Below are 25,502 nucleotides of genomic sequence, written 5' to 3'. Positions count from 1 at the left end.
GGTTCGATTGAAGCGGCGGCGGGGACAGATTGGAAGGTTAAATGAAAATTAACGAAACGTTGTCTAGCATTGAAACAGGAAAATTCCTGGAACGTGCGCCGCGGTCGCGTTCGAACAACTGGAGCAATCCGGCGGTGAAGTTGCAACAGAATAATTGCATTCGAAGTTTTGCGGCGACCTTGCGTAACTACGATCCGAAGCCGGCATTTAGGAAATCGCTAGGAGAAATTTATTCATCGCCTTTAGCCTCGATTGTTTCTCGTTCACCGGCTCGATTTTCTCTTTTCGTCTTTCCTTTTTTAACTTTTGTTCCTCTCGTTTCCTTCAGCCGATGATGGATCGAAGCAAATTGGAGAACATATGGCTGTAATACAACGAATTCATTTTTATTCATTTTCCGATTATTACAGAATACGACGAAGCGGCATCTAATTTATTTAACGTAATCGAGAAAGAAAGATAATTTGTAAAACTGGATCGATCAGCTTTATATTTCGTAAATTGAGAAATTTTATTTTTTAGTTACGTAATTAGTGCCCGATTTATCAAACAACGAATGATTTGCATATACTTATATATACAAGTACTATACTCGTTACGAAGGGATAATATGAATAATTGTACTTACAATAGGTTTTTAATTTTAATATCGCCACTTTTTTTCACTTTTCGCTTGCTTTCTTAAAGAAGAGATGATACATTATATTTTTCTATATAGATGATTTTTGATTTAGGTTCAATACAGGTTTCCTTTATCTTTTTTTTTTTATAAAAAAGCACTCGTTCTTTATTTGTAGTGATTACTGAATCTTGTAGATTTTTGTTTAGAGACGTATAAAGAATTTTTCATGCTTTTTCAACTCAAAGTAGCGATAAAATAGCTGCACAAGATTTAATCTTTTCACGCGTGAACTTATTAAACCTCGAAGAATGAGCAGACGTGTATGACCATTGGACGTTAACGATCGAAGTTCAGAATAATATACATTACGAGATTTTGTTATATTATATTACGGAGAAAGTGTAAAGACGAATCTATGCGCGAACAGTTAAAAATTTAGCAAGAAATTAATAAGATTATTTTTCGATGAAATAAAAATTTAGTCAGCGTTTACACGGAAAATTTGTCACGTATCTCGCGACTAAACTTGATCTATTAATGGGAACGTTTGTTAAAAATTTCAATCGAGGAATAACCCAGGCGATATCTGCTTAGGAAGAGGGAAATTGGAAAAGTTTACAACTCGTTGGAAAAGTTACACCTCGATGAAATATACGAGCAAAGGAAATTTGCATAACGAAGCACAGGATTGTCCGGAATTAACCCCCTGGGGTTAGCCACTAACATGTTAATATAACTATTAAAAAATTCATTGTTTATAAAGGAATATAAGTAAATATAAAAAATAAATAATAAAAAAAAGGATTGTCCGGAAGAAAAGAAAACGCGGTTAATATTCTCGGTGTTTACATGATATTTATTTTCATGTTTTATAGGTAATCCTTATAACATTTCTTACATATGGGAATATATATTCATGGGCAAGTCAAAGAATTAAAAAAAGAAGTAAATCGCCGCCCACTTACGCATTCTTCGAACTCATCCTACAAAATAGCTCTCTCTTTCTCTCTCACACACGTTCTATATTACTTACATCGCATATATGCACATATAATATTTATGTATTCCCTATTACAAATTAAATATTATACGTATATATATAATATTTCTCCATCTTTTACATTCTTGTCGTTTATTATTTTTTCACATTTACTTCGCCTTTTTTTTGTAAATTTTCTCCTTAGTATACAAACGGGTAATATTAAACTTCGCTATTTATCGCCGCAATATCCTCTTACCAGTTAATCGTCGATGATCGATTAACAATAGCAATCATCATCGAGTCTATTTATTTCCATACGCCTTATGTGCGTGTGTCGTTGTCTCACATTTTCCTTTACCTATCTCTATCGTGTAATCTTTTATATTACCCTCTCTTTTTCATCCGTTTTCTTTCTTTTCTTGTTCTTCTTTGATATACGCGTTCGAAAAACAGACAAGTACAGCTCGATCGAGTCGTTTCCAGGGAAACGATCACATTTTTCGAAGGGAAAACGGATTCTATTGAAGAGGAGAGTAAAAAAAAAGCGAATCGCAAACAATTTCGTTCTGTAACCGAAAGTCTATCGAAAATCTCGGTCCGCCGACGAAGATGAAGAGCACTTCCGGTTATTTCAGACTCTAATTGAAAATCTTGCTTTCTTCGCGATAAGTTTGTGGTTTCTTCTTTTCTTCTTTTCACGCGCACTTTTCGTAATCTGAACAGATATCTTAGAATCTTAGAAAAAAATTGATATATTAACTATAATATTAATTAATTAATTACGATTTCCGCAAAGGATGGTCTTATTTTTCTTAATATTTCTTAAATCTCTTGCATACCAAATTGGGAATAATAAAAAGAAATTGGCATAAATTTTGTTCAAATCTACGAAATTGTATAATAATTTGGGGGAAAAAAGTTTGAGTAGCCGATCGTTAAGATCAAAGTCTGGTTGGAAATTACTGAAAAATATGCATCTTTGTACGATCGTATTTTCGTAGGAAACAAAGAAACGTTTATGAGAAAAGAGTTCGATTATCGTAATTGAGTGCAAACTATATTGTGATTCCTCTTGTTCAAGTAAGTTAAAAAGGATCTCTGTTCTAGATTACAACGTACGCACTTACAACCAAACATATTATTCGATTATGCACAGAATTATAATAAATCGAATTCCCGTTACGTAAAAGTGGAAATGAATCGCGAGAGGTCGAACATTTATACTATACATCTGCTTGAGCTTCAAATTGTAAATTCTTCCACTTCAAGTCATTCATCGTTGATTCGAGTATTTTATACAACCTGTAATTTATTTTTACGCTTCTTTCTTATATTCTTCTGTTTTATATACTAATTTTGATACTTCTTTTTCTTGATTTCTCTTTACTTAATTATTAACCGATTTATACTTATATATTACTACACTATGTTGGCTGAATACAATGATTGCTCAACCTCCCTTTATTCGCTTCTTTTTTCTTCTTCTGGTTATATATAATATTTGTTTCTTTTGGCTTTTTTATTTTTGACATCGTGACAATCAAATTGGGTTTCGTCTTTTTCAAACGAAACTCCACGTTTGTCGATATAATAAAATACACAAGCTTTATACGTAAAGAAATTCAATTTTAAAACGACCAACCCATTGGAATTGCGCTTAGAATCGAAACAACATAAAACTATTTGATCGAATCTTCTGTTCGATCGTAAAAATGTTCATTCTCTGAAAAAATATACGAAACAACGAGGCGTTGCTAGATTAAAAAAATAATACGACGCGTTTCATATAGAAACGTTCGTCATCAGTGTCATCGATTTCATTACTTGAAAAATAAAGAAAGAGGAAAATGTCATTGCTTGACATCGAAAACTAACGGCTAACTCGACCACGATCTTCGAATTTTTCTATTCTCGTTTCAGTAAATAAAAAGACCCTTAACATTTCGCATAAAATTGAAACGAGAATTCTAATAACGATTCTCTCATATTTTTTTCAAACTTAATCAATTTTTCCAACGACCGTGAAATACGAATCGAATCGAAAAAGTCTCGAAGAGCGTAGTAGAGTTAAAACAGGCTTCCAATGGGTCGAATCGAACATCGATCTTACATCTAGAACGGCACGTTCTACGCAAGAATCCACGAAACTAATAAAACGTTCTCTTAGAAACAAAAAGAAAAATCCATTTCTCTGAACATATAACGCGAATGTTCATTTATATCTTTGCTAACGATAGACAAGAAACGTGGCATTTTTTATGAAAACATTACATAAAAAGAAAATCACTTTTTTTACTATCATCAAGCGGACAGATTAAATTCCATCTTCTGCCTTTCCACGCGATTTTTCATTCGAGTAATTATATTCCTCTCCTTTCCATTCAATTTTTCACGAGAAACTCGATCTTCTCCATTTCCACGCGATTTATCAATAAAAATGCGATTATCACCCTTCTTACGCAATTTTTCATTCAAATTCGTAAATCTTTCCCACCTTTTCACGCGATTTATCGTTGGAACTTATTGCCTTTTTTCTCGTAATTTTTCAATTCAATTCCGTCCCATCTCTTTTTCTTCTTTTCACCACAAAGTCGTCATTGCTTAAACAAAGCAACGTTCGAAGGAGCGACAGAACGGTGATGTTCACAGTGGAGCAGCGAGCGGAAACGGACACAAGTGCCGTCGCGTTTCCTCGATCTACGTATCTTCTCCTCGTCGAGTGATGCCAGATCGAGAAATGCTTCCCTTCGTTTCGTCCCTTCCGCTTATGTGTTCTCACATCGTCATCCTCACACATCGTGTAAACATCCGAGAAAAAACGGTTCGCCTGTACTCTCATCTTCTTTTACGCTTTTTTTTAATCTTTTTTCTTTAATTCTTTTATTCGTTTTAAACAATGTATCTGAGAAAATCGTGCGCGTGTGTCGTTTAATCGTTTTGTTTGATTAATTCGCACGTTTTAAGTCGTACTTAAGGTGGCTAAATCGCCTGGTACAAAAGAAGTCGAGGGAGAATATCTGGCATCACCGAGGATCCCGCGAAGGAATGAGAACTAAATGATTCGTACACGATGCTAATCGTAAGTGGTAAAACGCGTGTTGCGCGTCCCTCGTGTCTATTCAGAAATAGTCGAAGATAGTCTCTGCTTTAGATTTCTCGCGAACACAGTTTTGCTCCGACTAACGATGCCATCTTTTTAGCAAGCGTTTCGAATTATTCATCGTTTTCGTTCGTTAATCTTCCTTTTCAAATTTCTACGATAAATAGTTTTCTATAGAATAATAATAATAATAGAAGTTCTGTTTCAGACTATCGATAATCCCGATCGTTAATTTTCTTGTTCTCTTTTCATTCCACGTTGATTCATTTTATAGGAAGCTTTACATCATCGATCTTCCATGGTAAATTTTATTTTGCAGCTTTTTCTCTCTCTCTCTCTTTTTTTTTAAGTATTATGCGATCCTCTTTTTAAAAAGGATCTGCAAACATCCGCAGCGAATATTTCCTATCTTTTTCATCGGTTCTTCCTTTCGATTTATAAGGAATACAAATTACCGATGTCTCTATCGAAGTCTCAAAGAAAACAACGCACGATACAACGCAACTATCGGAGAATACTTAATAAATACGAGAAGCGTGATTCGATTGATAAACCTCTGTGAAATTGAAATTGACTGTTGCGTAAACAATCGCCGATATCTCAATAGTAAAGACAAGAAACTCTTCTTGTCTCATCTGCAACGTGGAATTATTCGATTTCTGAAATAAGCGGCGTTCCTTTTGTCCATGGAATTTTTATACACATGATTATAATTTGCCAATAATTATGTGTTCTTGCCATGGGAAAAATACATTATAGTCCGATGGCTGGCTGCATCGCGAATATCGAACGATAAGAACAAGAAAAATAAGTCCGGTTCGTCGTTTCTTTCGATTAATATATTTTGGAGCAAAACGTGTCTCGATTATCTTTCGTGTTCTTCGAAAATATTCGGTTCCTCGGTAGAATTCCGACACAAGCGAGTGACGCAACACGTCCATCAATCTTACTCAATAAAATCTGCGCAATTATTTAAAACACACAAGGATTGTGGCGCGAGCGTCTGGGATTTCGCGAGTTTTTTCCCTGCGATCGAGGGTGCTTCGTTGAAATTCACAGTTCGAGCTTGCGTCATCGAACGAATCCATTGATTTTATCGAGAAAGATTTGTCCTATCATCAACTTCTCGAGGATCATTCCTATCCGTTAGTTCGAAACGAGCGAAGAACGCTTTTTTTCAATCTGATTTACCTCGATTTTTATAGTTCCTATCGAGTTATTAAATCTTCTATTTTCTATATTCTTTGTATTTTTAAGTAATCTCAGTTCGTCGAGTTATTACAACAGCAAAGAATTACAATCTCTGTCGTTTCTTCTATTTTTCAACTAATTTCGATTTACAATTTCACGTGTTTGCGTAGTCGCAACAATTATCCGCTGTTTCTTCTATCTTTACCATAATCTCGATTTATAATCGACAGAATTATTCTCTTCTTCGAGACCATCGCGTTCAATTATTTTGTCAATTTCAAATAAACGATCGATCGATAACGCGTGAAAATATAATACACGTAAATAAAATATGACTGTAAAAACGTACTGTTCTAGTTAAATGCATAAGAGAGGCTCGTTCGAGGATACTTTGAGCATCATCAGTATGATATCGATCGAACAGAAAAATCGTCGAGAAGCTACGAGAAGGCGAGAATGTTTCTTTGATTCGTGTTACCGATTCAACAGATTTCGTACGAGGATACACAGACAAGACGGTAAATTAGGCTTTCTATCGCTTTCGTATGAAAACAGTTTAGGCCGCTGGTATTCTATGATTCTCTATCTTCGTCGTTTCTTTCTTCGAAATTGTTCATCAGAAATCAACGTTGTATATCTTTCGCGATCAAATATTTTCTATAGAAGGCACAAAGAAATGCACGTTCAACTCCATTTAATTATTGTAAATAATTATTAGTGAGGATTTTCTTCTCTTTTAACGAAATCAATGATACAGTCCTCGAGGGAAAGAATTCAGACGAGAAAATAGGAACTTCTACTTTATCGATTTGAATTCTTGCAAAAGGAAATATTTATATATGTACATATCATTGCAGTATATCAAGGATTTCGCGACAACACGAAATTCTTTAAGATTCACGGCTCGAACGCCGTTCGTCAGGCCATCGAAGATCGATCCAAACGATCGATCTGTACCTCGATCGCGATTCCTCACCGAAATCCCGGTTTCTTCTACGCGACATACATTCATCCAAGCACACACATCGTATTATCCGTCGGAGTATATCGACGGTAGCGTCTTTATTTTTTTCGCACACGGCTCTCTTACTTAATCCTACGGATCACGTATTATTTTTTATCCGCAAAATTTCACCGCTGTCATTGGTGAAATCGTTCTACCGATCGTGAATCTATCGTTACTTCAGCGGATCGTGTCGATGGAACTGCGTTTCGTTCGATTTCGCCTTCGTCTTTTTTCGTTTTTCGATTGTCTTCTTTCTAGTCGTCGTTCTTTTCCTATCAATCGATCGACGAATTGAAACGATGAATCGTACAAACGTCGAAACGATACAAACAGATGTGGGGCGAGAGAGAAGAAGAAAAGCGAATTTCTTCAGCAGGAAATAATGTAAAATATAAAATACAGGTGAATAAAAGTCACGAGTGGTAAAATAATTCGTTGGAGTTTTTAGAGCTCTGTAAGATAGAGTTAGCGATTGTAAGTGTCGATTGAAATTTGTCTTTCGACTGTATGTTCTGCGAGGGACAATTTACTTTAGCCTATAAAATAATCGTAAAACAGAGCGTGTATGATGGTAAGTGTTCATTGAAATTTTGTTTCAATCCCTATATCGTAAAATAATGTATCTTAGCTTTAAAAGTTATTGTAAGAGAAAGAGAGAGAAATTAATCGTAAACGTCAATCCGATCGTTTTCCCCCCACTTTATTAAAACAAAGATATAACAGGTATACGAATAAAGATAAAATAAATTTAAGCAATTCGGAAAAATTTGTTCGTATTATACGTTTCTGTCTGAAAAATCAATAAAACTGATAAACGTACGAATATCAAAATTACCAAGGAATTATCATCTTCGACATTTGCACGTTAAAATCGTTTACTATTTCGACCCATCGATTCCCCGTTAATGTCATTTTATCCGATTATCTTTTAATATTTGAACGAAAGTTTGATCGTTCGTCGCTTTTTAGACACGTCCATCGACACGACATTATTTCGTTCGCATCTGCGAACCTACGTGCCCTGTTTGCTTTCCTCGAAATACACAGAGTTCTAAAGGGGCGTTTGGCGTTCTACCGTTTAGTATCAAAAGAAGTTACGTACAGGATACAGGGAAACGTGGCCGTGGTGATGTTTGTTCGCGATCGAATTCGTTTTCGAATCTAGTCGAGAGAGTCCTCAACTCTGTTGGTGGTGCGGAGGAGAGCGAGAGATCCTGTCATTTTTCTTACACGTTGAACGAATTAAACGGAAGATGTTTAATTATACAGATTAACCTGTTAATAGGGTCATGGTTTTAGCCAGGAGCTACTATAATCGTGGAATTAATATTCAACAGGAATCAATCAGTTTTAATTAAATTGAATTCAAATAAGTTAGAAATGCCAATTATGTGGTGTAAATGAATTTTAAAAGAATTTGTTTGCGGCTCTAAACTTCCCATAAATTCGTAAAGGTCTGCAATGGTCTCCATCGGAATTAGTTAAATTTTTATGTTTGCCACTTTAAATCTCCTACAAACGCACAAACATCTGCGATTAATTCGTTAAAGTTAGTGCAAATTTTCCATCGGATTCGTCGTCGGTGTTCGTGCGCTTATGGGAAATTTAAAGTTTCAAGAATACACGAGAGCTCACAGAATATGCAGAAGTATAGAAAGTATCCAAAATATAGTACTTGTTATAACACTTGAAATAAATTCCTGTTCGAATCCCATTTCTTTTAACGAGATTTACAAAGATACGACAATTCATAGACAGCTGCAATCTTATCTAGCGTCAGATGATACATAGTTGATATCTGGAAAAAAAAAATGGAAGAAGAAAGAAAAGAATATACAATCTAAGAAGATTAACAAGTGATCGAGTGACTATTATTAATTAGTTTTTTCCGATTAACAGGTTAAATAACAAGATCTTAGAATCGTATAATTAAACGTTAATGAAATATCGATACTTACTAACAACTATCCATAATTTTTCGAAAAATTGATTTCACGAGCAAATGGTATTTGAAAGAGAAAGCTTCGTTCTTCGTAATCGTTCTACCGATCATAATACACACTTGATTAACAAGTATCGACGTTTAAAGTCCGCTTTAATTCGATATTTAATTACAATATCGTTGCGATACTTGTCTAAACGAAGATTTCATTGATCGAAAGAACTGTACAATTGACTCGCAGAGTTTGATTCGCGTTTATATTAATATATATATACATATTTATATATATATTCTTGCAGTATTTCGTTTAGACAGGTGTGCAGCTAGTTTCAAAGTTCGATTTCATTTCAATGAGATTATTACTGATTAGATTATAAACGATAATTCATGCGATCGATCGATCGGTATGTTTCTAGACGATTTTTTTACGAAGCTACTTCTAGTGTTCTAATTACTCAGCTCGCGAGACTACTACACGGGGTCTCTGTTATCGTACAGCTTAACCTAATCAAGAAACATCGCGTTTGTACAGCTTATCGAATATGTATATCTGCGATCAGTCTGCTCCAAGTCGGCTGAATAATTTCCACGACATTTCGATGAACGTTCCTCTTCGAGTCCTGCTATTTATTTCCACGTTTCGTTCATCGTTCGATTGTGCTTTTATATGAAACTCGTCGGCGTCACGACCGTCCGTTCTAATTAGTTGCATAATCGATCGATAAAAAAATGTTTCTGTTTTTTTTCGTTGAAAAATAATACGATTAGCTGCAGTTTTAATTTTTATAAAAATTCATGTTGATCTTTTTCATCCTCCGAGGCTACCATAGGCGGGAAGTTCGTCGCCGAACAATCGCGTACAAATTAAAAGATTAATAAAATTAAGCACCGGAGATTAATTGTTCTATGATTGTTCGGTACTGGACGAGGGCTAAAAAATTATAATTCGCAATTGCAAGTAACACTGTAATGGTATCATCACGATACCACGGCTGATATTAAAAGAAAAAATTCGCGTTGGACGAAATTTCATTCACGATAGCCTTCGAGAGTCGATGTAATTTCTAAATAAATGTTTATTATATAATTTTATCGAACGATAAATTTAAAATGACAAAGAATCTGTAAGAATTTAAAAATAAGAGTTGATCATGTTTAAAATACAAATCGAATGCCGATAAAAGCTATGTAACAGTGATAAAAAATGATCTCGAAGCGAAGATTCTTTCATCATCCAGTCGCGAAAATTATGCTACACGCTTTACGCTTTATCCAATGTGCCTCTCTCTCTCTCTCTCTCTCTCTCTCTCTCTCTCTCTCTTTCTCGGTTTAATGAACTACCGTAATAATATCGTGGTAATACGATTATAATATCTACACGATTAAGGCTTGCTCGTGTTTCATCGCGGATCGTTATGATCGTTCATTTACAAATTCAGAGTTGGGTGAGATTCGACGCGTATACTTCAGATTCTACTCCTTACTTACATTACGTTTTCGTTCGACTACGATTTCGTGGACGTACGCTGGACGAAAGTTGCGATTGCGTTTCACTGTTTCATTAGGAACTAATGAATTTTGCATCTATGCGAGGAAAACGAAGAATTAGTCGAAAAATCGTCGATCTTCGATGAATCTATCTGTGTATTTCGACATTTCGAATAATTATCAATGATTACGATACGACGACGACTATCGTGAAAAAGGTGATTATCACGGGAAGAATATCCTGTTTTTCTCTTTTCTTTTTTTTTTTGAAAGATAACAGTTACGCAGAACGATCTTAAAAATGATAATTTTTCTTTTCGGGATGAACACACAATTATTCTCTTTTTTAATAAATGATTACAAACAACAGATGTTAAGAAATCGTTGCGATTAGTGTGATAATTTTTACGCAATAAGAAAATCGTGTACAGGTGTAAATCATAGTCTTTATTATTAAACCTTCCACTTGAATACTCGTACAAGCAAATCGATATTCATACCCTTATCTTGCGTTTGTTTAAAAAAAAAAGAAAGATAAAGGAAAGACGAGAAGGAAAGAAAGAACGACGATTGATCAATCTTTGATGTCACTCCTCGCACAGATACGCCATTTTCTTCCCATAAAAACTGTTAATAATATCGATGCGTTTCTGTTCACACAGACGTAAGATCTACCCCTTTTCGCACATTTATCCCCGATTTTCAATCGATGCATACCGAATATTTTTTTTACGCTTAAATTTTACACTTAATTACTTAAAATTATTCTACTTTCCATTTTATCCAAGACGAAGTTATTTTGCGTTAAACGAAATTCGGTGTGATCTCATTTTTATAAATATCTTTACACCTCGATGCTTCATTCAAGGGGTGAGAAATCGTCGAATATCCTTGACTCGAGCGTCTGAATATTCGAAACGGGAACGCGCGAACGATTTTTCGATGAACTCTCACCCAATTCCGTTTCGACGTTGCATTTCTATCGCGTTTTCGGCTTGGTTTCAGCCTTATCTTTTCCTTTCACTCACTCTCTCTCTCTCTCTCTCTCTCTAGAAAATCTGAAAAAGCTTCAAAACTCGATCTTCGTCCTTTGATCAATTTAATCATCGCGTTTTTCTTTTTTTGCCTGTTATCAAGGAAAAAAGACGATCAACGCTGTCTCACTCGCTTTAAAAACCCAACAAACCGAGTAATAGTCGTGTACACGCGTGTATCTGTGTATAGTGTTGTTTTATTTCGTCCACGATTCGGGATTATTCGAGGACGATGATGAATCGACGACGAAAGATGATTTTCCTTTTTTTCTTCTTTTACGACAGAAACTCGAGGGGTCGTGAGACGGTCTTTAGTAAATCAAAGAACTAGGAGGTGAATATAAGAAGCTCGGTTTGTAATAATTAAATCGTTCTCTTCTTTACCCTTCCAGCGCTGTCATTGTCTTTTCCACTCTTTCGAAGCTTTACAATTTCTCTTTTCTATAATCTTCAAATTTCGATTCTCTTTCTTCCGTATGCGAGCAACCCTTTCCTTGAAACGAATTACGCTACTATTTGACTACGGAGAAACCATATTGCTTAATTGCACAAACACGTTTGACACCAAATATAAATCGTTTAACACTAGAGAATCGAACAAGCAGGTGGAACGCATAAATTTAAGATACAAAATAATCATCGTGTCTATGGAGCAATGAAAAAAAAAGAGAGAAAAAAAAAGAGAAAAGAGAAGAAGTGGAGAATTTTTTATCGAATATCAACGAAACATGCTTGGTTTATTTTTTACAAGTTAACATTGGTGTCTGTACAAACTCGAACACTTGTGCCTCCGCACGAGCACCTGCTTCTCATCCTTTCTTCTGTCATTTCAATCTTTTATTTCGTCAAATATCCCCCTTCTTTCTTTTCCTTTTCATCCATTTATCGGCAATTAAACTGATCAGTCAATTAACGTATAATCTCGTCGAGTTTGTCAACACTCTGACAAACCGCGACACAGAGGAGGAGGCTCGTATCTCGTTCTTCAACCCTTGAATAATAACCATGTATCGTAGTGTGTCAGGCAAATGCATTTTATTTTCTCTTCTCTTTCAAATATAAAAAAATCATTGTATATCATATATATAATATATATAAGTATGTATATGTAATATGCGTATGTGTATTGTATAATCATATCGAAGTACAGAGTCGCGCAAAATCGTACAAAATTTGTCCACGTGGCGTTGGCGAGTGATTATGGTTATTATTCACGTTCGATAGAAAAAAGATCGCGATCGATGGAGAAAGGAGCGGAAGAAACAAATAGGAAACGAAGAAAAAAAAGAAAAATCCGAGGCAGTGTACAAGATTCTCGGAAGATGACCACGTTTTTCGTTTTCCTTTTTTTTTTCTCCATGTTTTCCCTTGTTCCATCCTTTCGTTACTATCCCCTCGCACGCAACTTGATGACATTTACATATTACGATTCTTCCCCTATAACGAAAGATCATCTATCACGGTGCACGCTCGTTCGAAATTACAGATCACGATACAAAATTACAATGACTAATTACAATTCGCTTGCAAGAAGTTCTAGAACGCAGATGAACAATTATTTATTTATCGTTTATTTCTTCTTGTCTTTTTTTTTGATTTGTCGATTAAAAGCTACTTCTATTCTGGCGTTACTTTTCTATTTAATAATTTAACTCGCACGTCTCTTCCTTTTTGCGACTAATCGATTTATTCAATTTTGTATTTTTATTACGAAACAAAGCTTCGAACAGATTACTCAGAATATCGCAAGAAGACTTGTCTGTAAGAGTTTCTTCAGACTTCTTTTTAATTGTAATTCACCGAAAAAGTTACTCGTAGTTTCTCACCCTTAGTCTATTCTATTTATTTTTGTCTTTTCTTATTTTTTTTTTTTTTTTTTTAATTTAGATCTAACACAGATAATCTAGAACGAGGTTCGTAGAGTATTTTCTCGGTATATTACGATTTATATTTTTGTGATATTCTCTCGCAATGAGCCCTAGATTTTTGCTCTGGCTACTCGATTCGAATCAGAAGAAACTCACCTTGAAGGACGAAACGAAAGAAGAAACGATCGTTCGAAATACAGAATAAAAGTAATAATACGGATTCATTTTAGTTAGCTAGAATTTGCCTAAATCGTCCACTCCACTTTTTAATCTGACACGTTTTCGACATCTTTCATTTATACAAGAATTGCAAAGAATCACGAGTATCTCAAGTTCAATTAATTTATCTAACTGATTTCTTGATTACAAAATTTTCTATTCACGAGTCTATCGAGTATCACGATACAGAAAAATCGTGCAATTCTTGTTCTATCAATTGATCAAAATTTCCTAATCGGACAACAAATATCGCTTCGATGAAAATGTTAATTAATGAGAGAAAGAGATCGTTTTTTTATCGAATATCTCGCGTCTAGGAGAAGAATTTCTCGACGAAAGATTCAAAGATCTACCTGGCTATTATGCTTTACGTCATGATTGATCGCCGCGGAATCGATCGACTTTTTCAAGAACGAACGTACAAATGAATCCTCCGGCATCTCTAAAAGAAACGTGGCTATAAAATATCGAATGTATTTTCAGCGTTTGTATTCTTAAAACTCTTGCTTCATCAAAGACAAATAAACCGTAGCCGTTTTCATTTTAAAAATCGAACTTTTTCTTTATATGAAGCAATAATCTCGAAAAAGAAGAAAAATATAGGGAATTTTTAAAAAAATAAACATCTGTGGATCATAGCCAAATGATGAGCTTTTTTTATACTAATAAAAAATTGTTTAAAAAACTTCACACAATGATATACTTTATAACAATATATATATATATAATTAGTAAAAATACGAATGTGATAAAAGGAGATAAATTCTTTTTTTTTTTTTAATTTTTTCCAATTTATGGTTACATGTATGTACATGTTTTATTAAGTTTTTTTTTTTTGGCGCGAACGAACATATATATATATTGTAATCCTGTCACCTACGTTAAAAAGAACGGTCAATATTTTTGGATCGATAGATCAATAGATCGATACGATCGATGATCAACCCGATTTTAAAGTTCTTAGAAATTAAACGAGACGGACTGACATATACGGAGTGGACGATATTACGAAATGTTTTAATGGATTGTTGATAGATTCGCTTCTGATGTTCGAATGAGAAAGTAGACGAGAAATAAAGAATCAATCCTCTTCGTAGGAACAAGTTGGAAATTGAATTATCCTCCTTGAAGAAAGTCAGGAGCACTCTAATTATATCAGCCATTGAACACGCAAGTCAAACTTCCGCATGTTAGGATTTATCTCGAGTTCCAAATTCGAGGCTTCTTAAGATCTATCTAAACACATTCTGGATACATATCGATCTAAAATTTCAAACTCGTTGTGGTAGAAAAAAAATGTCTTTTCTTTCCACGCTTCATACGATACACTACATAAATATCGATCCAAAATCGGTAGAGTCCCGACTCAAGTCATTCTAATACTTCACATTTAACAAAATTACCATGTAATCTTAAAAAGAAACACAAAACTGTCAATTCTAATTAATAGACTTGGGATGTTTATGCTGTTTATTGGAAAATTTAAATGTGCAGAATATGTACTCTACATATATATATATATAATGAATAAGAATATTCGAAACATACAATTTATGATAATTAATGTGCGACAGAAGTCTCTACTTAGATTTCATTTCCTTAACGAATTAAATAAAACCTCAATTTGCACAAACGTCCGTCATCTACCGATTACGAACAACCACGCAATTATCCATAACCATCGAAACTAATAACATCTTTGACAACACGACAACAAATATCTTAAACCCTTCGTTGCAAATCGAGCATGTAATTAACGTTCGCGAATCTTCTCTATTTTCCACTGGAACATCCGCAATGTATTCGACGATGGAAGAAGGAACGAAAGCTTCGGTGTAACGGCCAGCTATTGCTACCGTAGATCACAGAGACGAGGATAAAAGTAAGAACAACAATGAAATAATTATTAGGAGGAGCTACGTCACGTCTATTGATGACCGAAAACTAGTGATAGCGAAGAAAATAGAGAGACGAGGATCGTCGAAAGGCGATGGGAAATTAGCCGTAACGAAGGAAATAGAGGGATTAAGGATCGTCGATAGGTGGTTGGAAACAAATGGTCGCGATGGAAACAGAGGGAACAGGCGGCTAGAGGCGCGCACCGGGTGCAGAACGTCGCTGCTAGTCGGCCTGCCTGGCTCTCCTTAGCATTAACACGCGATATACCAGAAAAACCAGTTTGCGGGCTTTTTATTAGGCCTTTACTTTCGCTTGCAAACTGAAAGGAAGAGTGAGCGAGCGAACGAACGAGACCTGGCTAAGTTCTAACCAGTGAGTGAGCGAGCGAGCAAAGTGACTGACTATGCTGACTAACGGGGTCACCAGTCGATACGGACACGCACATAAAAGAGAGACGCCAAGTGGCGAGCATATACGTCCTCTCTCTTCTTTACTCTCCGTGCTTACACGCACCTGTCTCTGTACTTCGTGCGTGCCTGCGTGTACGTGTGCGTGTGTGTATGTGAGTGTTTTTTATCTGTATGTTCTACGCGTTACGTGTCTGCCTGCTGCAGGTAGGAACAGAGAAAGAGAACAACGCGTTAGAGAGATAGAGATTTGCTGAGACACGCGAAAAACGCTCGGAGATTCGTGGCTTGGTGGTGTATATTCTCTGTGCGTGTATAGAACAGATTATACACACGCGGATACACACACACGCGTGCCCATTTGTATACACACCGACAGCAATTCGCGGGACGATACAGTTTGCAAGTTCGCCAAGAGTCTACGTTTTATTATGCAAATGAGTTTTATCACGGCCGGAGAAACATAGGCACGCGAACGCGCGTGTATTTTGCTTTGCGAGCGGCGCTGCTGCTGTTCAGTCGGATAAGGTATTAAATAATTATCGGTATCGAGAAGAAAGAAGGTTATGCAAGCTGTTCGCCGTCGCCTCCGGCGTAGACGACAGTCGCCGCAAGGATCGCTCGATCGCACGTACGTGTGTGTGTGTGTATGTATTTTTATATATCTACGAATGTATGCGATTAGGTACGAAGATTATAGGGGGAAAAATATATGAGAAGCACTTTGATAAGCATTTTGATGACAATTTCGATATGTGGCTGATTGATAAAATATTGTTAAATTGCTTCCATACGAACGACAATAAAATGTGACTTATCTCTTTCCCTATAGTCTTCATACATATACTCGTTGTACGTGGTTATGTGTATAGTTTCGCGTATACAGGCTAAGATAAAGGGCTTCTGTCTTCTAGTCACCTCGAATCTCTTTCGACGCGTCCTTCCATGAATCCCAAGATTAGTCACGGTGCTTTTTCCCTGGTATAATACTAGAACTGGAAAGAGTGTCTAGATGGTCGTTTTAGCGTCTCATGTTTTTATGCGCGCGTCTTTTGGTAAACGATAGTTTGCTTCTTTTTATCTGGATCGACATTCGTCTCAGTTTACCAAGTATTCGCGTGTATGTACGTTACATGAGGGTGTCTCTGTTTCTTTCAGTGTCTATGTTTTCTTTTTGTTTATCTGCTTAGATTTTGTTCTTGTTTGTCTGTTTTGTCTAGGCGATGTGACAGCGCTGGTTGACGCGAAACTAAAAAAAAGAAAAAAGAAGAAAAGAAAACAAGCAGAGACGCCTCTCACCCCTCGTTCATCTTCTTCTTTCTTTACTCTCTTCTCTCTTTCTCTCTCTCTCTCTCACACACACTCTCCGCGTACAAACTCTCTCGTTGTCGTACCGATCGCGCCGCTCATCCTCGATATTTTTTTCTCAATCTTATATATCACGTTACAGTAGTAGTATCTAAATGAAATGTGTTCACAGCCACACATTAATATTTATACATAGATTTTATACATTTATATATTTAAATATAGTATATATATATTTATATATTTATAATTATTCTTTTTTTTTTGCAAACGCCACGCCCGTTAATGTTTCTTTGTATTTTTAATCTGTTTGAGTTTACTTTTTGCTTACTTTTTGTGAAATCTGTGTGTGTTACCACTACCTTTCCTTTAGTTACACGTTTCTCGAAACATCATATGTTCATTCGTTATAATATACTTTTTTTTGCATTTTTTTTGTTTTTTTTTTTCTCCGTTTTGGGAAAAGAGGAAAGAAAGAGGAGCGACCGCGGAACGCTGACGGACGCCTTCGTACGCGCTATCTATCAGCCGTTCCTTTCGTTCTCCGATCCGATCCCAGGCGCCCTCTGTCCCTTCGTTTGTTCTCCCTCGTCGTCGGCGTTTTTTCTTCTTCTCTTTCCTTTCTTTCGAACTCCTCGGTATTGTTCTCCGTACAGCTCCCGATTCCGTTTCGTCGTCGTTCCTCCGCCTTCGAAATTGACTTCCCTCCTTCCGGTTCCATACGGAATCACTTAGTGAATCGACGCTATCACTTGGCAGCGCAACCGTTCTCCCGGAGACTCTGAAAAGCGTGTGTGTTCTTTTCTTAACGCGCGCACAGTTTCTGGTTTTCTCGCGCCACCGTTGCGATTCGTATATGCGTCCATCTCGTTTCATCGACGCGCGCACCGACAATAGTATAATAGTTTACCGGGTATATTCATCGCATGTTTTCACCGCGCATGCGGAATTGCGGTTTCCGTTTCTCTCCACCATCCGTTCGAATTCGTTAGGCACAACACATTCATTTTTTGTTACTTCTTCTATATATTCGTTCCGCTTGGTTTCTTTATCTTTCTTTATTTCAACGTTTTTTTTCTTTTTTTTTTTTATTTCGTTTGGAGTCTTTTAGTCTCTCTGTTGATCCCCTACGACCGTCTTTACAGCAAATACCATTGTGTTTTGGTCCTTCATCCCGCGACAACTGATCGTCCGGAGCTGAATAAACGCGTCCAGGAGAAATAAAACGATACACCGGGACATAAACGCGCAGTATTACAAATGTTCCTGCCGTTAGGTTAGAATTTTTTGGTATTCTCCTGGATCTCTTCAGTCTTCCGCGATGCTGTTTTTTTCGTTTTTGTTGTTTTTGTTCACTGTCACCGACCCGCTCGAACGATAAACACCGTCCTCCCCTCCATGTGGCGAATCGATCACCGCGGGTTTTATCTAACTTCGTTTTATTCCGACGAGAATTTTTCTCGTCTACGTCACACTCTGGATCGGTCGGTGTTCGATGTTCGACGCGTGTCCAAGCGTCAACTGAGGAGCAACTGATTTTGCTCCTTTGACCCGCTGTCGTGAACGATCAATGATCGACAAGCGTCTTTCTCGAGATTGTTGGATAAACACGAACCACGACGATCCGAATTACGTCGATCGTAACCTGGTTGAGGACGATTGCCCCCATGGTCGGTAAGCAGAGGCTGGTTGATGGTTCCGTGGTCAATAAAGATCATGGAGTTATCGCGGATATCGGTGATCGTGCCGGTGGTGGTCGTAGCGGTGTTGATGGCGGTGCTAGTAGCGACGATAGCGTTGGCGTCGATGTCGCATCACGACGAGCATGCCATCCACGAGTTGCACGTGCACGTGTAGCACGCGGTGGGTATCACTGGAGCGTAATAGTAACCGTTCGCGTAAACGTATGTTGTGGGCGGTCCAGGAGGTGCCTGCTGATGATTCGTCAACCGTTGCTGTTGCTCTTGGCAGAACACTTGATACGCAAGGTTTTCGATGAGAGCTAGGGTCTGTCGTCTCTCGTGACCCATCAGGCATACGGTGGACTCTTCCACCACGCTGTGAAGCAACATCAGGTACTGGTATTTAAGGGCTTCCTCCTCGGGACCGACGAAGTGGTTCCACAGATAGTTCTCGAGCTTGGCCCGTTGCTGGCTGATGTCCGGGAAATCGATGAAGAATCTCGAGCACATGTATCGCTCGAGGGTTTTTATATAGTCAGGCTGAGAGGGTTTATACATCTTAACCAGGAGATTGCAGTATTTGAGCAGGCCGCCGCCGCGGATCTCTTCCGGATGCCTCGTCGAGATCAGTTTTTTGTGAAGATGGTATAACGCCTCCTGGAAATCACCGTACACCGATTCACCGACCACGGTTGGGTAGAAGTTCTCGCCAATTGGTAGCTTGCTGCACTCGTAGAACAGAAGCAGTGAGTCGAGCACGATCTGGAACGAGTCGACCGAGAACTCAAACTGCCGCCTCATCGAGTCAACGAACTTCAGTTCGACGTTTCTATGACCTCGTGAGTTCCCAAGGGAAATCAGGGACCACCGATCTCCATCGTTATTCACTTTCACCATTTTGCTCACGTACGCCTCTTTCAAGCTGCACGTGGTTATACGTTTACGGCTGACACCTTCTGGCAGCAGGTCGAACAACGAGCCAAGCACCGCGGCCTTCACCTTGTCGTAGTTTCGCCCGCTCGACAATTCCACTGCAAATATTAAGTCCAAATCGTTGTACGGTTGCGACTCGGTGGCCAAAACGTGAGAAGCCGCGCCGCCGTTCAACCTAATGTCGCGTACCCTCATACCGGCGCCACCGTTGCTCGGGTCAGACTCTAATTTGCTACGGACCACGGTAACCAGGTCTCTCAATCTGACTTCCAAAGTAGGAAAATTACCACGACCGTGGATGCACACCACTTCGTTCATCACATCGTTCAATCGTCTAACTTGCTCGAAACTGAGCACAGCCAGCCTCTGCTGGGGATCCGGACAGTCTGAGTTGTGATTGTTGTTCCCATTGTTCGCGTTGCTGTCGTTGCCTCCGTTGCTCTTCGTGCCGTTCACCTGGCACAGGGACTCCATCATAGCGACCCGACGCTGGCGTTCCTCGCCGATCTCCAGGGAGCCACACTGTAATGGAAAAGAAACGGGAGATGTTATTAACTGTGGCATTTCCGCATTCGGTTATAGTCGTGTTGCGATTGTATGTTATGTTCCTTCTTAAACGGATACCGACGGATATCTAGGATTATATTAGTATTGATTATATTAGTTATTGTAGTATTGTGAACAAAAGGTCCCAGGGCATCCCTGTTGAACGTCAGGTAGACCACCGTGGGGTTTTAGTCGGTAAGAGTCGGACACTACCTCGCCGTCTTCGAGAAGCGGCGGGGTGTTCACGAGGATTTCCCCACGTAAAAAAAAGTAGGATAAATTACGAATATAAAATTTTAGAAGTATAGAAATGTAGATAGTGTAGTAAAAAAATATAGAAACTAAAATTATAATTATTTTGATCATTAGAACCGCTTAGAAACTATTTCCCAGTGTGAGAAGAATTTCTAGTCTTCTCCCTATAAAAATATTAAAATATATCTAGAATAAAATTCTATAATGAATATGATATTATAACGATTACCCAATGAAAGATTCAGAACGATATCGTTTTAGATGATAAACACGAAGTATCGTCCCAGTGATTTTAATCTGATAGACGGTCACTTTTAATTGATGATTATCGATGAAAATCTTCATAAATCAATCGAAGAACCTTGTCGCAAAACAAATAAACAGTTTCGATACTCAACAAACGATTTACTAACTAGTTGCTACAAAATTCCTAACCGATGAGAAGTTCTTGGAGGAGCGTCTAAATCGATAAGTTTAACATTCTGTCGTTACCAAACGCGCCCTTCGAGAATGTCTTCGTATCTGCGAGTTAGATGTTCACGTTTAGAAATGCCACGAGGTTACGTCCGGGTAGCGTACACGAACTATTCAAACTTCTCGCCCATTCTTCTTCGATGGTATCTCTTTGAGAAAATTAAGTCGTCGCTTAAAAGGTTCAGACGGACAAGCGTTCTATTCGATGGTCTGCTTTTTGATGGAAGCTTCAAGCTAAAATTAAAAATAAATTCTCGATATTTCAAAATATTTCTTGCATTTCTTTTATTTCGAAATGCTGTCAAAGATTTCGCAATGTTTTAAAAGATTTTGAAAGATCCTTCGCTATCATAAGATGTTTCGAAAAGCTTCTTTTAGTATTCCAAAATGTTCTGTAGCGCAGAAATTTCAAGTTTCAAAATCCTTGGAATTTCGAAGGTTCTTTCGGTATTGGAACGTGGCTTAAAATATGTTGAAACGTTGCGTGACATGCCGTAAGAGCCTTTGGTATTTTTAAATATTCCCAACGATTTCGTAGCTTTTGCAACAGAATCCGAAAAGTTCCACGCTATCTCGAAAGCTCACGAAGAACTTTAAAAGGTTTCAAACTATTCTTCCACGTGAAAACACCTTAACGTTAAAGAAATCGTTTGACCATCGCAAAAGTCCTGATATCCCAAGCGAAACTATTTCCAAAGATTCCCAAAAATTTTTCTACCCGACAAAATTTCTTATTTATCAAAGAGTCTTTCAAAGAACCACGAGAATGTCCCTAATCCCCAAAATACCTCGAAATTCTCTCTTTCTTTAACAAATTCGAAAAAATCCTGACCAATCTACTCAAGATCCTCGGACGTTTAAAAAATCAATTTTGAAATATCGATCACGTATGACTGTGTATGATTGGACATGTCGACGCCATTGGACACAGTCAGCTGTTGAAGGTAAACAGCGAGGTGAACTCGAGTGCCAGCTATAGATTGGAAGGGAACTCGATCGGAGGAGCAACAGGGCCACCAGTCAGAGTTCGTTCCTCCACTCGTTCACGGTCGCGACACGTCGTTTAATTATCGTTATTTCATTAGCGGATAGCTCAGCGTGGGCCTTCGTCGATCTCCGGGGCTAAGCAACGTCGTTAAGCTTATCGACAAGCTGCAGCAGCTTCGATATTAATCGAACGAACCGGACGATAAAACCGGTCGTTAAATTGAAATTCCTCGTCGAACCAGAAGTCGCTTGCAGCCTACGTTTTTGCTCTCTTTTCCATGATCGTTCTTTCTCACCGTGCACTTGGGAACGACAACGCATAATCACGGTAACTTCGTTAGTTAATTGCCTCACGCTCGATTACCAGTCCAGTTGCGTCACGCTTTTCCATCCACTTCGCGATGTTTTCTATCTGCGACGGAATAACTAACTATTATACCACGCTTACAGCTATGAACGCCGATACAGATAATAACGATGATTTTCTGCCTTTCTAGGGAAAGCAAGAACATACCATAGTTGTTTTAAGAATGGAGACACGAGCGAGTGCTTCGATAATACTTTTTCTTTTGGTATCACTTATTCGGAATGGAAACGGATAAGAGCGGCTGTTAATCTGACAGATATCGTTATCGCTTTCTTCCTACTAGCAGCGATAGCGATTGCGTTGCGTCACACATTTTAATTCCAACTGCCAGCATTTTTCAATCAAGGAATGCCTCTCTGATGTGGGCTTTTTAATGTATCTTTTCAGTACGTTCGATTCAATGAACAATAATTCTTTTTATGTTCTTTTATATTTTATATTCGATCAATTGAAATAGTCCAACGTGAACAGTAAACGGAGAAAGATCGTTCCACTTAATTTGCAATTTAAGTAAATCCTCCACCAGTAACGAGATCGACGAAAATTTTGACGTATCTTTCTAACAATCCTATTCGTTCACCGTGTCATCTATTTCCATGGATAATAGAAAAAAAGCCGCACGGAATCGTAGAAACTGACATCTCCACTGCTATAACTCGAGCCACGACCACCCAAACGTATTGCAACGATTATGTTAACGACCACGGATTTACCGAGGATCAGCCGGCTGACCAGATCGAGCTATTTTTACTCGACCAGGGTGCACTCTCCGGCGAAGTTTTGATCATGAACAACGATCACGAAATAATCGAACTACCACCTGTGGAGCACGGGACCGGCCTTTGCCTTCCGTTTTCGGATTTCATCGAACAATCCAACCGCTTACCATGAAGAACAACCGCTCGACGTCGTTGTGTGGCTCTGTTCTCTTCAGTTTCGATGTCGAGATTCACTGTAATTCACTCAACAAGATTTGGCTTTAACAACGTCTAAGTCACTTTTCTTCTATTTAGATATGTCTTGATTTAACTTTGATTATTTCTTTCTTTATTTGATAAATTATATATATGTTTAGATATTTTATTTATTTACTAACACGAGAAAGAGAAGATGGGTTTTTATATCGAAAGCTTTTTGGAGCGAAACTGTAGCAAGTGTACGCGCGCGGCACAAACGGAGAGCGAAACGTCGCGAACGGGCTCCGCTTAGGCGAGCAGATCCGCAGCTGATGAGAGGCAACAGCGAACTGAGCGAACAGCGCGGTGAAAGGCGTACGAGGAAGACTGGTGGCGGCGGCGGCGGCGGTGGCGGTGGCGGCGACACCACCATCAACAGCAGCGGTAGCGACGTCCTGAGTGTACCAGGAGGGCAGCACAAAGCTACCACGCAACTATCGACGCCGAGCTCTGCCTCCGTACGAGTCCGATCATCGCGCGTATCCGCAAATGAATGTTTGTTTGATGCTGGCTGGCTCGATTTTCGTTATAGTATCACGAGTAATAGGCAGACTGATTACGAGTAAATATTTTTATGTATGTTGCGTAGGTTGAATGTTATGAGAGATTAATAAATTTGGTGTAAATATTACATACGTCATAGGTATCGCAAGAATTTGTAGGTGTATTTACTTTTGTTCTTTGTATCATTTTTCACTCAATTATATTTTTCTGGCGTTAAAAAATATCTTTAATTTGGACAAAATACGTGTAAATATGTGTTAGTGGTATACGCGTGATTTCTCGTTTCTACGTTAAAAATCCTCCGAAAACGTAACGAATTCTTTTCGTTCGCCTAATCGACAGTAAGATGGAAATATAAAAATTCGAAGATGGTAATTGATAGTAGCATCGAATATTAATAATTATTATACTGTACTACTATACTATTATATATTCTCGATGAGTATAAATATTTATAATATTCCAATTATTGTTACATAAACTATTACCGAGGATTTGAATACATTTGTTTTTCATTATCCCATGAATATCATGAATATCATCGGAGAAGGAAAGTAAAATTATGTGACATGTTGGGATTGAAAAACGTCCAAGTTAATCGACCAGAGTGTCCCAGACACTTTATTACGATCAAAACTTTTTCCTCGTTGATATTAATTTAGGTAGTGACCAAACGTCTTAGTCATTACTGTTCTAAACAAAAGCCCTTTATAAAAACTTGGCTGACGTTTCGTTTTAATTGACATCCATCTGTATGTCAGATGTCTGTTCGCTGTCCATTCTGTTCGAGAATTATCGAGAACGTTTGAGAACATCTATCTGTGATTCATCGTCCATTTGAAACCTCCGTGTAATCACCGCGTTTATCTTAATTAGGAAGAAAAAAGAACGAAATTTCTCATTCATTATAAAATGAAACAAATCTACAGATATTCCCCGTACAAAGTATTCGAACGAGAAGAAAAAATAAAAAAGTTTCGCCTTTATAATTTAAATCAAAAATTCCTTTTGCCTTTCAAGACATCCAGAATCTGCTACTCTTCAAATATACGAAGTGTATCATTTTAAAGTTTTCTTCAATTCGAAGTACGATCGTGGAGAATCAGGAGTCTATTTGAATTTCTGTCACTTGCAGCTTGTTCGATATAGTTTCGATAGAGTAGCAACGCAGTTACCATGAAATTTTCTCGTCGTATCGACGAGAGTGTTCGCTTATTCTCTCGAACGCTTCCATCCCCCTTGTTCTGACGTCGGTATCTTCTCGTACTTTTCGCCAGAATTACGTAATTCCAAGTTAAAACCTCGTGAAACGTTTAATCAATCTCAAGGTTGAAATCGTGGCTTCTATTCTATTGTCTTGCCTTGTTCCGATATCGCGCGACCGTGATACGTTTATTCCGAGATAATAAAAATTATAGCTCACGGAACGACACACCATTTTGTTCGTTCACTTGAAATTCAAAGAAGTACTTTGTTTCTATAGTCTGCTGTTGAATTTTAAGTAACCGCAATTTAGAGTTTTGTCAGCTAGAGGAGGAATATTTTTAGCATAAACTGCTATTTAAAGGCTAAGCACTTGTTTCGATTATTATTGATTATTTCTAATATTTACATATATTAGAAAAGTTTAACGAGCTTCAATCATTCCGATATTAATTAGAAAAATTGTATAATTTGAGAATCACGAATATCATTTGTTATTTAATTCTTCAAAATTATTTACTTTCCTTTG

At 37.7% G+C, this 25,502-nt stretch overlaps 1 protein-coding gene across 3 annotated transcripts in view; it reads right to left on the bottom strand.

Moving 5' to 3' along the window:
• Window positions 1–1,457: 1,457 nt before the first annotated feature.
• Window positions 1,458–25,502, bottom strand: part of LOC100644717 (terminal nucleotidyltransferase 5C) — a 165,024-nt gene continuing 140,979 nt past the window's right edge. For 2 of the 3 annotated variants that reach the window (XM_048405335.1, XM_048405338.1), the window contains exon 2: window positions 1,458–20,203. In XM_048405335.1, the coding sequence (XP_048261292.1) occupies window positions 18,881–20,203 (1,323 nt within the window). In that variant the 3' untranslated portion in view covers window positions 1,458–18,880. Of the gene's footprint in view, window positions 20,204–23,196; window positions 23,613–25,502 lie in introns of those variants that run through there. The other variant, XM_048405336.1, reaches the window with a different exon arrangement.

This window comes from Bombus terrestris, chromosome 4 (genome assembly GCF_910591885.1).
Source record: "Bombus terrestris chromosome 4, iyBomTerr1.2, whole genome shotgun sequence".
NCBI lineage: Eukaryota > Metazoa > Arthropoda > Insecta > Hymenoptera > Apidae > Bombus > Bombus terrestris.
This window is presented reverse-complemented; position numbering and strand designations above follow the sequence as displayed.